Source organism: Aethalodelphis obliquidens, unplaced genomic scaffold (genome assembly GCF_003676395.1).
Source record: "Aethalodelphis obliquidens isolate GAN/ISIS:26980383/991018 unplaced genomic scaffold, ASM367639v1 scaffold18, whole genome shotgun sequence".
Taxonomy (NCBI): domain Eukaryota; kingdom Metazoa; phylum Chordata; class Mammalia; order Artiodactyla; family Delphinidae; genus Aethalodelphis; species Aethalodelphis obliquidens.
In genome coordinates this window covers 30802089-30814867 of record NW_020837962.1, presented here as the reverse complement: position 1 = coordinate 30814867, position 12779 = coordinate 30802089, and the positions used below count along the sequence as shown (strand labels likewise).

At 43.8% G+C, this 12779-nt stretch overlaps 1 protein-coding gene across 3 annotated transcripts in view; it reads right to left on the bottom strand.

Moving 5' to 3' along the window:
* The window catches only part of SLC23A2 (solute carrier family 23 member 2), a 150913-nt gene that overhangs the window by 37280 nt on the left and 100854 nt on the right, over positions 1-12779 (bottom strand). For all 3 annotated transcript variants that reach the window (XM_027118228.1, XM_027118229.1, XM_027118231.1), the window contains 2 exons: positions 7844-7960; positions 5625-5782 (listed from right to left, as the gene is read on the bottom strand). In XM_027118228.1, the coding sequence (XP_026974029.1) occupies positions 5625-5782; positions 7844-7960 (275 nt within the window). The remainder of the gene's footprint in view (positions 1-5624; positions 5783-7843; positions 7961-12779) is intronic.

The following is a 12779-nucleotide window of genomic DNA, read 5'->3' as shown; positions in this document are numbered from 1 at the left end:
TACCTATAATTCTTTGAGTTAAATAAACAGTAATTTTTTTTTTTACATGGAGGCAGGAAAAACCTACGACTTGCTATTAAGAGCCTGCTTAACATCACAGGCTCACTATCATCTACACAGTAATTTTAATGTTCACCCTGAATCAACTATGCCTTTGGCCCCATCTCCCAGTTTACAACAAATAGGGGGATTGTGGAACAAATCAAATACCACCACAAGGACACAATCGGACATATTCAGACCACGGGATGCTCAACGAGACAACTGGCCTGGACTCTTTAAGAAGAGGATGATGTGGAAGAAAAATGTAGGGACTGTTTATTACTAGACCAAAGAAACACAACAAACAAATGCACCACACGAACTTGATTGGATCCTAGTTCAGAGAGGTGGAGGGAATAGCCATAAAAGATATTTTAGGGACAACTAGGGGAATTAAATATAGACTGCATATTAGATGATATAACTCAGCTTTCTCAGGTGTGGTAAACGGTTACACAGGTGACCCTCATTCTTAGGAGAGTATCTGGGGGTGAGCCATCATCATGCTGCCTGAAATTCTCAAGTAATTTAAAAAATTGCACATACACCCCCACACAAACACATATACAGGAAAAGAATGTGGGGGAAAATCCCAGTCTCCCCTACCCCTATCCAAGCACTGCATCTCTCCATTCTTCTAAATTTTATCAACAGTTAAGAGTTCAAAGCCTTATACTTGAGACTTTAAAGTATCCTGGAGCTGCCTCCTATACCGTACAGGTCCCAGAACCAAAGGAGATGGAAGACGGGGTAGCTCTCTCCTCAAGGCAGACAACTCTGTTAGAGACCAGGCTGCTGCACCAGCTACAATGACTCTCTTAGCCAAAACCCTACCTTTTCTCAGCAAAGGAATATTCTGTGTGTCTACAGCAGGCCTGTTATGGCCAAGAGAGGCTCTCAAGAAACGGGCCACTCCACCTGCAATTTTTTCTTTTGCTGGAGAGCTGAGAGAAAGGCCTCCAAGAGGCACCTGGAACAAAAAGCTGGATGTGGTCCCCAAACACAGCACCTGCACACCTCAGGGAAAGCTGGAGGTCAGCATGGTGTGCAAGGGGGCAGGGTCCATCCCAGAGGGCCCTCCTTCACCCCCAGCTATGCATAACACCCGAGGACAAGGGCTCTGGGAAGCTCAGAGCTGCTATCAAAGCTTGGTCTCTGATGGAAAAGACAACGGCAGCCTAGGTTATACATGAACTGAGTCCTCCCCAAAGCCAGGGAGGCATAGCTGCTGCTGGCTGGCTAACATCTGAGTTAGGGGACTCTGAACCCTGCCCCTGCTCTTGGGATTTTAAAGGTTTTTTACTAATTCCTGGAAAGAGCCCAAGGGGTAGGTTGGATTGAAATCAATCAGAATAAGGTTTGATTTCAGCAATCTGAAACCTCACCCAAGGGCACTCGACAGTAAAGACCTCGTTGAAAGCAAACTGCAGGGGATAAAGGTCAAAGAAAAGAAGGAAGAAGGAAAAGGCTGGATGGGAGGAGGGGGATGGAAGAAGCAGCTGTCACAGAAACTGCCCATCTCCAACAGGTGGAAGCCCTGGGAAGCACTAAAGCCACAGAAGTCACACAACTGGGGCAGAGACATATGACCTCCATTTCAAAACAAGTCATGATCTCTGGAGGAAAGGAAAGCATGTTCATGCCAGGGGAGAAGGAAGGAGGGTCTGCAGCACACGCTGCATCAGACACATTTTCTGTGTCCTTAGCCAGCCCAGCCCATGGAAAACATGCCCCCAAAGGAGGATTTTACAACACAGCATCTTAAAGTCGACATTCTGAGCTTGTGTTCAGGTTTGCAAAGGCACACATCTGTTTCACCCTCACTTTTTCCATATCAATTTTGGTTATTTTTATGGAATGAAACAACTTTCCAGGAACAGCATGCCACTCTTCACCAGAGTGCCCGTGTGAAACACGGAGCAGGGATGACCTGGCCACAGCCCAGAGGATGGGAATGCTTATACTTCCTACCTCGGTTCTAGACCTGCGATCATGGTCTTAGCTTCCTCACAATACAGGCCCCACCCCTCAGAGGCATGGACTATGGCTGGTCTCTAGGTCCCATGTACACACTACATCCAGTGCAAGGGAGTACTGGGTACTCAACAGGTAAACACACGAAGAAACGGACAGAACTCAGACACACATGGCAAACCACTCAGAGTTGGAAAAGTCTGAAAATCTGTCCCAGAAATCATGAAAGCTGAACATGATTTTCCTTCTGCAGCTCTCTGCCTAAGGAAATGAGTGTGAACTGCAAACAAACACCAACAAACATGTACAGGCCATCTGCAATCCTATGTCTGTGATACTGGGAATAAACCCCACTCTTGGCACTTCAGCCTTTCTTTCCCACTGTCCCACCTTGATATTCCCTCTGCCCCAACTGCTTTATCTGTTTGATCCTGTTGTGATCAGGAAGTAAATGCACAAGTCTGTTAAGATGATAATTCACAGTCTACGATAAGGGTCTATGTTAGCAAGCAGCAGAATTAAAAGGCTTTTCACATTATTCATACTCTGTAACTTCCCAAATGTATTTTAGGAAGAGCTTTTAATAATCTACAAAAACACAGTGATGGCAAATGTCATCCACAGGACACCTTAGGAAGAGCCTCCTGTCATTTTCACAAAAGGAAACTGGGAGCTGGAGAGGTCTTCTGTCCAGAGTCATAACGCTGCATAGGTCCCTCTAACTTCTCATACTCACTCATTTCACTCCCCCGTGTGTGAATGGGAAAGAAACCATCATTTGCCATGTGGCATAAGCTAATGCTTTACTGGAAACTGTAGATTCTGACTGCCCATGGGATTAAAGTTGATCATTACAATATTCAACAACTTGATTTTAACTAACACTGGCAATGTTGCTGCTCTGGCTTTGGTGGGTCCCCTGGAATAGGCCAAGGGATGCTCAACCCTGCCCCCGTTCTGAGTAAGTACTGGGTGCCAGAGGTGGGTCCCCACTCTACTGAGGTCTGAGTGCCAATTTTGGTCTGCTGGAAATACTAGAGGAGTGGGATATTTGGCCACTCCTGAGATCTCTGCTCTTCTTTTACGAAACCCACAGGAAAACCAGGGGCAAGGGTGTGAGAGGTGATTCAGCTAGTAGGGGTAGCCCTGCCTCTTTGGGCACCATGGAAGGAAGGGAAGATGGGTAAAGAGGAGTTAAGAGTTTTAACAGAAAAGGGTGAAGGACAGGGAGATGCAGAGGATGGAGGAGATGGGACACATGAATAAACAGATACAGCAAACAAACTCCAGAGGTGGTGACCAACCAGGCAGGGAAGGAAATGCCTCTCACCCACCTCATCATCTGGGTTCACCTTCACACAGCAGGCCCTCAAATATATGCTGGATAAAACTAAAAAGAATGTATCAACAACAGCTTGAGGCTTTGTGGAGCTGGAAACCATGGCGCTGAGTGCCTTCTCACTGTTTCCCTACTAGATGGGAGCTGGAGGCAAGGATTCCAGGCAAGAAAAAGGTGCTGTAGCACAAAGAAGGGAGTAGAGCAAAAGTTAACTGACTCCTCTTTTCCCATCTTCCCCTCCTTCCACTGTGCTCCTTCAGGGGGAGGGGAGGGGGTAAACTGCACTGACCCAGGCTGCTCTGTTTAGGTCTCTTGTGCCCCAACGATGGGCAAGAGGGTCCTGAACGGGTGCCCTCCCATAACTGAAAGCACACACCAAAAGTTACCCCAAACTCTCCCTACTATGTCACCATTAGGCAACTGTGCCCAGCACAGCCAGGCTCAACTGTCAGTCAGGGTTAGCCTCCCTGATATGAGACCAAGGCAGAGCTGCACCTGGTACCTGCTGTACCTCAGTAAACACGTCTTTCATTCCCTCTTCAAGTCAACCAACAATTCTCAACTAGAGGCACTGCCCAAATTTACAGATGGTTTGTGCTACAAGTTCCCTGATGAGCTAGCTGTTTAGAAAAAGAATATTTCCCCAGAGAACCAGTGTCCTGTGTACACTTGAGTCGGTCAATAAAAGCTTTCTAATCCTTTCTGGCTTTGAAATACAGAACCTTGAATGCTGTGTCAAAAGAATGAAAGATGCTGCCAGCCAAATTTAACTACCTGGGCTCTAAGAAAATGAATCAAGTCCTCTCTGGAATGCCTGAACACATCTCCTTCCCCTAACAGGTCAATAACACCCTGACTTTCCCTCAGGGGTCCCCTAAGAAGACCCTCCCTTCTGAGGTAAGGGATCTGCTCAGCATGGTGGCTGCAGGCAGTCCTGCAGGGGCTGGGGTTTTGAGAACCCCAAGAGCTAGCCAGCCCTCACAGCCTTCCTTCCATCAGCAGAACTGCTAGGGAGCTGCCGTATCCCTCCTGAGGACATTGCTTATGTCGCCAACCAGGATGCCCTAACACTGTTCTTCCCATATTCTCCTGCCCCGCCCCCCCTCAAGTAAAGGTCACCCTGAGGATTCTGACTCACTGGAATACACTCCATGATTCCCAAGCTGCCTTCTTTTCCCTCTGCCTTTGCTCCCATTTTCCTAGCAGGGAAGGCAGACAGTCTGTAATGGAGTGAGAGACAGAACTCGCATGTTTACTCTGCTGTCCTCCCCCTGAGGACAGTCCTGTCCCCACAGGCTCCACCCCTTGAGCAGCACCCTAGGGTAGAGGAAAAGGCTGCATGTGAAGAGGGTGGAAGAAGGGGACAGGAGGGGACAAAGCAAGCCTGCAGGAGGAGGTAAGACAGGACAGTTCTTTTCCTACCTATGCCAGCTCCATACCCATTTAAGCTGGGGACTGGGCATGCAAAGCGCAGTTCTGGCATCAAGGAAGGAAACACGAATCAGCAAGAAAAGACACAAACAAAAAAGGACAAAGTGGAATAAGAGCCACATTAGAAGAACATACACAAGGTGCATGTGTGGGAATTCAGAGAGAAAGGAGGCTTTGGGAAGTCAGGGATGCTTCACAGAGAGGAGAGGGGCAAGCCAGGACTGGAAGGCTGCAGCGAAGCACAAGCACAGGATGGCAAGACAGCAGGGTGGGCTCGGGGAGGAACTCACCCCTGGGTGAGTGCAGGGAAGGGGACTGCAGAGCGCAGGGACATGGCTGGAAGGGTGGTGGGACAGAAAACAAGGGAGAAGTCTACAGGGTGGGCACATCTGTTTTTTTAAACAGGGAGGAGGCCTGTAGCCTGGTAACACCCAGGAAGATGCAAACACTGAAAGACAGCACTAGAGTAGCACACAGAGCAGGGCAGAGGAGAGTAGCCCTGGAGGCAGGGAAACCAACTAGGAACCTAGTAGAACAGTCTAGGCCTGAACTTCAGGAATGGGGGCAGGGAGGGGGTACTGGAGAGAAAACTTGCCCTGCCAACTGGTGGGATGGAAGGAACTGAGAGTGAGTATGTTTCCAGCCTGCACAACTAGGTGGGAAGCGGTGCCACCCATCTAGAGAAGAAACACAGTAGCGTTGGGGGAAGGCAGGGCAAATGCCACTAGGACACACCTCCCTATACTCCAGTCAGTCCCTCTAAGCAGCCCTAGGTGAATGGCAGTACTTAATGCTTCATGGGTGCTTCAGCATCCCCAATTTAGTGCCCCAATCTCACCTGCATCCAAAAGTTGTCTGCAGCAAAGTTGTGATTCCCACGCAGAAGAAAATGGTCCCGATGAGCTGGCTGGTGGCCCACTGGTCAAATCCCACACACATGGCATCGGCCAGCAGAAAGGGCACCGCAATGGTGCCGCTGAAGCACGTCAGGTAATGCTACGGGTAACAGGGAGACAGAGGGGAAAAGAATAAACCCTTCTTTGTATTTTTTCTGATTTTACCCTAACTTTGCCCACCCCCCTGTTGTTTTTAAAAAGTTACACACATGAAGAATTTGGTTTTTTAGATACACACTCTTATCATATGCCAAATCATCTCTGTTTTTTGCATTTCTCCTTTCCATTACATTTTCTTGTCTTATCACTAACTTGTATTATTAATTATTACTTGCATGAATCCAGACCAGCACAAAGGAAGTACTCAACACAAACACTGGTAGTGTTTTATTTATATAATTCTTACTGGGAATATTTGCTTTTTTAAAATGCTTTTCAGCATCAATTGCTAAAACCATAGGTCTTTCTCCTCTAATCTGTTAACATGAACCGTGTGGCACTGAACCATTCTAGTTAGTCATGCTAGATTTTTCTTCTGGGATTTGATATGCCAATATTTTATGTAGAATTTTACATCTATGTTCTTGAGATAATTCGTCCTTTTTTTTTTTTTTTAATTCTTTTAGGTCTGGGGATTAAAGTTACAAGCTTCATTGCACAAGGCGTTTTCCATCTTTTTCTATGGTCTGGCATTGTTTAACAGCAATCAGGGAAGGGCTAGGGTCACACAGTAGCTGTGGGAATCCTCCAGAAAGAGCCCATCCCACTCTTCCTTTAGGGCCCCTCCCCCATTCCCTGTGGCCCTGGCAGGACATTCCAGCCTTCACTGCTCACTTCCCTTCCTCCCAGAGGCCTGCCTGTTCAGTTCCTACTTCTGTTCTGCAAACTTCCTACGTTTCTTCCTAATAGTTCCCCATCTCTGGTCATGTTTGCCAAAATGTGCTGCTTGCAGCCCATAAAGCCTAACTGTGTAACACTAATAGGTGTTTGGTGAGGGGAAGAGAACATTCTCATCCAGGACTTCCCAGAGCTGCTCACAAGTTTAAGAGTGCTGTGCACTGTCAAGAAGGGCATGATGCACACAGGGTTTCCCAATCCTATCTGAACAGGGAAGACTACTTCTAGAAACATCTATAATATAAACATTTCAAAAAACGAGTTTCTTGAATCTGATTCCAGATACTCAGCCCTAGGGAAATTATTTGCCAAGACCAGTCAGCTCCTTTGGTTATGTCTTCTTTATTAGATGCCTTTCTGTCCAGGTTACCAAGTGCTTTGATACCTAAGGGGAGGGGCCTGGAAACGGGACCAAAGCATCAGCTCTCATCAGGTACAGTTCACCTCCAAGTGAATAAACCTCTCTGGATAACGGGACTGATTTTCTCAGCATGAACTGATCATTCAAACGTAAAGAATGGAAAGTGAAACCTCAAAACCAAGGCAAACACAGGCCAGGGGTATGTGTCTGGACAAAGAGGCTTCCATGTCATCCCCTTTCTCCTAAAGCCCCACTTCAATCGTAAGTGGGAAAAGGGAGTGGTGGTGGTGGGGGGGGGAGTGGGTACCAAAGATTCAGGAGTCCTGCATTAGCTTGGGTCACCTCTCGCCCCATGCCCCCACCCCTCCCCTGGCAGCTTCCCTGCTCTGCTCCCACTGGAAATTGCAGCAGACAAAGCAGACACCACCGAGGCGAAGTTTGCCTTCCTTTAAAAATAAGATTGAAGCCTCCACATTTATGCCCTGACCAACACAGCACTTCTCAGTGTCACCCATATTTCATGGCAGAACTGACGGTGACTGTGGTTGATTAACTAGGCATGAGAGATGAACATTAACCCTTTTTTTCTCTATTCTTCTACCTTTATCTTCCCTCTATTCTCCCCTTTCCACACATCTATGATCTTTTCCCCTTACTTCCATGTCGTTTCTCTTGCTTATTCCCTGAACATTTTCCTTCTTTCATTCCATGATTAACCTACTCCTCCTGTTTTCCTCCTTTCACTGTTATGAAGTTCATGTTAACAATTCCCATTCAACATTCTTAAAAGAGTAATTTATATTAAAGTTGTCAATAAATAAAAAATAAAAATTGAATTTTAAATAATCCAGACAGACAATTCAAGCATCTGCTGGTGGTTATATTCCAAAGGAATCATCTTACCTGCAACCCCAGAAATATGCACAGGTACCAGGGAGGAACATCTTCTATGGTGTAAATCATGTCCGATCTCTGGGGGTCAAGACTGCCCGTGCTATCCAAGGTCTCAGCAAGAGAGCTCTGTGAACGAGAGGGAGAAAACAAGTTGTTTAATGGAAGCAAGGACTAAAGTTAACTCAGCACAGGCTACTGTTACTGAAAAACAACTTTATAAAGTGTCTGTTGCTCTCCTGTAAAATTAAGCCTTGGTCACCTCTGACACAGTGTCAAGCACACTCACTTGGTGGGACAGTCTGCTCTCAGGATTTGGGGCTTCAGCATTCCTTCCATCAACTCACACCCAAGAGCACCCAACTTGCTCAGAGCTTCTCCCCAAGACTGGGCACCCACTGCATGGAGAGGGATGCTCCCAAGGTTGAGACTACAAAGTAATACCTTGGCATGAGCTGCCCTTGGGTAGTAACCCTAATGAAGCAATGTTACAAAATGCTAACCACTTTCCAACAGAGAGCACTAATCTGTCCCTCCTATCCCATTCCATCCCTGCAAGGAAAAAGACTTCTGTACCTAAACACCCTTCTTTTAAAACACTGCTGCTCAGACATAATGGTGAGTGAAGAGAGCAAAGGTATACAGATATGATGATTCAAATTTTGTTTTAAAAAACAGACTAAAAATGTATTTATACTTCAGGGAACTTTTTTTTTTCTTTTCCTCTCACCATTACTAAAGATTTTTTTAAATGTTAAGCCTTGCATCCTTTATAAGCCAGAATCTTTACAAAGACCAGACACTTTAGGTTATAGTCTAGACATTTCCAGTCAGCTTCAGCTTCAGCATCACTTTTGAACTCATCCAGTATCTGAGCAAACTGAAAACTCAGGGGTTCCCCCATATACCCTCAATACTGCTGTAGTTTCTAAAACCCTACAAACAATTTCTTGGAATCCAAGATGTGCATTTTTTTTTTTTTTTTTAGTTTTTTAATAACATAAAGTGCCTAAGAGGAAATAAAATAAAAAGATGTGCCACAAAAAAGATAAAGATGATAACATTCTGATCCTTGTCCACACCTAGCCCAATTTGTACCCCCTTTCCAATGGATTTGATCCACATTTGAAAGATGCTGACTCCTTATGTTTATCACTCCATTTTTCATGCACAGGGATTTGGGGGCCAAATACTCTTGAACGAAAGAAGTGACACAATTCAGCCTTACCTTCTAAAGCCTAAAGGTAAACATCTGATGTAAATTGACATTTTATCTAATCCAAATGTGAATTGAATATGACCTTTCGGAAAGAACTTTTTCTTCCATTCAAAAATGGATGCTGGCAGATCTGCATTATTAAATGGGTTTAAACCTATTATAAGTGTCATTTAAAATTTGTTTGTAGTGGTGGTAGAGAAAGTACATATGATGAGGAACTTGATATGTGGTGATGTACAGTAAAGGATTAACTCAGCAGGTCTGGATTGTCCAAACCCTGCACATTTCAAAGAGAAGTTTGGCCCTTGCCTGCCACCTGGAAGATAACCTCTGTGCTCTTGGAATATCCTGCCTCTTAAGAGTGTATCTGTTTACCTGAATGAAGCCTTGAGCTGCCCTTCATAGATTATGCTAACAATGCAACTGATGATGGGGCCTTGGGCCACATGGTATCAGTTTGACTCCAGAGGGTCTGGCAACACTCCTTCAGTGTTGTCACACTTTGTTTCGGGGGAAATTAAGCACTGCTCACATGATTCCACTAGGAAGAGGACAACCGAAAGCTTGTTCTGTGTCTTCTAGACCTTGCCCTACATGTTTTTTTCCATTGATCTTAATCTGACCCTTTCTCTCAAATAGGCTGTAACCAGGAGTGTAATAGCTCTTCTGAATTCTGAGTCCTCCTAGCAAACCACTGAACCTGATTTGGGACTCCCAAATCAGTCTTGGAAATCCCTGAAATAAGTTGACCATTTGCTGACATGATGCAACTATGGATACTGGGGACTCACTATAAAAAGGACAATTCAACACTATCATATGACCTACAGATGGGGAATGTTACTGCTCACAAAGTAACAAAAAGAAATATCTGAAAACAGAGTATAGTAACACTACAATTACTACATTAGTACAATCTGTTACAATAATATTATACGCATTATTATTCTAATGATTCCAAAATGACTAGTTTTAACTATAAAACAGATGAACAGAAATGAAAAGACTGCATCTGTCCTCTTTCAGGCCTGGAAGGCTAAGATTAAGATGTGTACACAAACATATATACATATACTGTACACACACAATTTTTCTTAGTAATGAGGGTGGTTCTACAACTCAGAAATGGAACTAATGTAAAAAGTCCACAAATGGTATTAAGAAAAAGTAGGGAATTGTGTGGTCAAGGGGATCAGTGAACTCTGTCAGAAAAATGCTGCACCACCCTTCCCAGAGACAGAAGGAGTGTGTTTGGTCACTGTGGACCCTGGTACCACATTCTGTTACCACTGCATGAACAATATGAACTCTCTTAAAACTGCAAACCAAAAAGCTCCAACAGCGAGGTTTCTTTAAAAGATGACTACATTAATAATTTGATGATATCATCTTGAATAGGCTTTTCCATATTATTCTATGGTCTAAGATAATGTAAAGGAAAAGGAAATTACCTGTTCTTCAAAGATTAGTGAACTCAGAATTCAGTTCTCTTGTTGGAGACTTCTTAAAAGATCGTTAATAACCTTTCCAATCTCTCCTATGGTTATTTATCTAGTACAGCACTTTTAAGTCACTTGTAGTCTTTTTCTCTAGGAAATAATTTCCTCTACAGCAGGAGTCAGCAAACTCTTTCTATAAAGGGTTATGCAGTAAATATTTTAGGCCTTGTGAGCCATATGGTTCTGTCACAAATACTCAACTCTGCTATTATAGTGCAAAAGAACATTAGACAATATGTAAACAAATGAGTTATAGCTGTGTTCCAATAAAACTTTATTTACAGAAACAAGTGTTGGGCCAGATTTAGTTTGCAGGATGCAGCTTGCTAACCCTGCTATAGGGTTTCAAATTGATTATCATAAAGTTGTAGTTAATATTCTCTTATACATGTTTCTTATATTTCCTTTCACATTGCTAATATGCATTAGTGCTTTCTCATCTTTCACCTTAATCAGGTCCACCAAAGATCAATGTCACTGGTCTTTTCAATAACCAGTTTTTGAGTTCTAGTAAAACATGGTTGATTGACCACATCTGTCATTTCCTCTAACTCCTAAAAACACTAAGAATAAATATGACACAAATCTACAAGGACAAAGAAAACAGTAGAAAGAGAAATGAGAATAACATATTTTGGAATATGCAAAGCATTTGTATGAGCTGTGACCCATTTAGGAGAGGGAAGGAACCTAAAACATAGGTGCCTGGAGAGGGAAGGTATAAAGAAGCAAGTTGGTTGACCAACAGAAGTCCAGAAAGGTTCTATACTTGGAGGCACAAGACAGAGTAGGGATGGAAAGAAGATGGGATTTAACTCTGCAAACCAATCAGACACCCTGTTGCCTACTGCTGTCTTCATCCTACAAGACACAAAAATGTATTGTTTGAAGAATACAAATCAGAAACACCTCAGACTGAAGAATGCTATGTGGGGTTAAATGCAAGCGTGAACAGCGGGATCCTCATCTGCTTCCAAATGCCGGAAGCCAGGTTATATACCCACAGGAGGAGACTAGAGGATTTATTTCTAGAGGAATTGATCAGCCTCAGAGACAAGACACTGCCATCTCTAGACCCTACAGTGATAAGACAGCTTTCCCTACTCAGTGGAAAGGCCCATCAGTAGACAAACTTCATCCACACACAATGACCCTACAGTCATATTTTTTATTGCCTCACATTCCTCCAAAACTAAGAGCCAAATAAACAGAGGAAATAGGGTCCATGTAGTAGAAAGAAAACATATTGGGGGTGGGGGGGGAGAAACCTGTGTCTTCACAAAAATAAAAATATTTTGAACCTGGGAGGAGAGCACTGCCGTTTTAAAAGCTTTAATCAGCAAATAAAAACAAACAAACAAACAAAAAAACAGGAAAAGAGATCTTAGAAACTAAAAACAAAATAGGAAAAAAAAATTCAACAAAAGGGTTGAAAGTCAAATATATATGCTCAAAATAACAAAAAGACAAATACGGGGACTTCCCCGGTGGTCCAGTGGTAAAGAATCTGCCTTCCAATGCAGGGAATGTGGGTTCAATCCCTGGTCGGGGAACTAAGATCCCACATGCAGCGGGGCAATCAAGCCTGCGTACCACAACTACAGAGTCCACGCACCACAACTACAGAGTCCACGCACTCTGGAGCCTGCATGCTACAACTACAGAGCCCATGCACTCTGGAGCCTGTGCACCACAACTAGAGAGAGAAAACCCACACACCACAACTAGAGAGAAGCCCGCGCACTGCAATAAAGAGCCCGTGTGCCACAATGAAAGATCCTACATGCTGCAACTAAGACCTGATGCAGCCAAAAGTAAAATAAATAAATAAAAATAAATATTTAGGGGAGGGGGAGGAAAAAAAGTCATGCCAGCATGACAGAAGCAACCAGCCCGTGATGCGCCATCCCAAATCTTTGAGCATAATAAAAATGTTGCTTAAAACAAAAGACAAGAAATAATAACAATTTTTATGGAAGAAAACAGAATATAGGAATCAAAGAAATAAGAAATTTCCAAGAACTAAAGGATATGCCTACAAATTAGAAAGATGCACTAAGTACTCAATAAATTAATGAAAAAGGATTCAGATATTTTGAAAACTCAATCAACTGTATTAAAAAATTTAAGAACAAAGGGAAATAAAATGTGAGTTGAAAGAATCTGGACAGAAGGGGGAAAAACAGAAAGATGAAAGTGGTAGGAGCACAAGAGGGAAGAGACAACATGA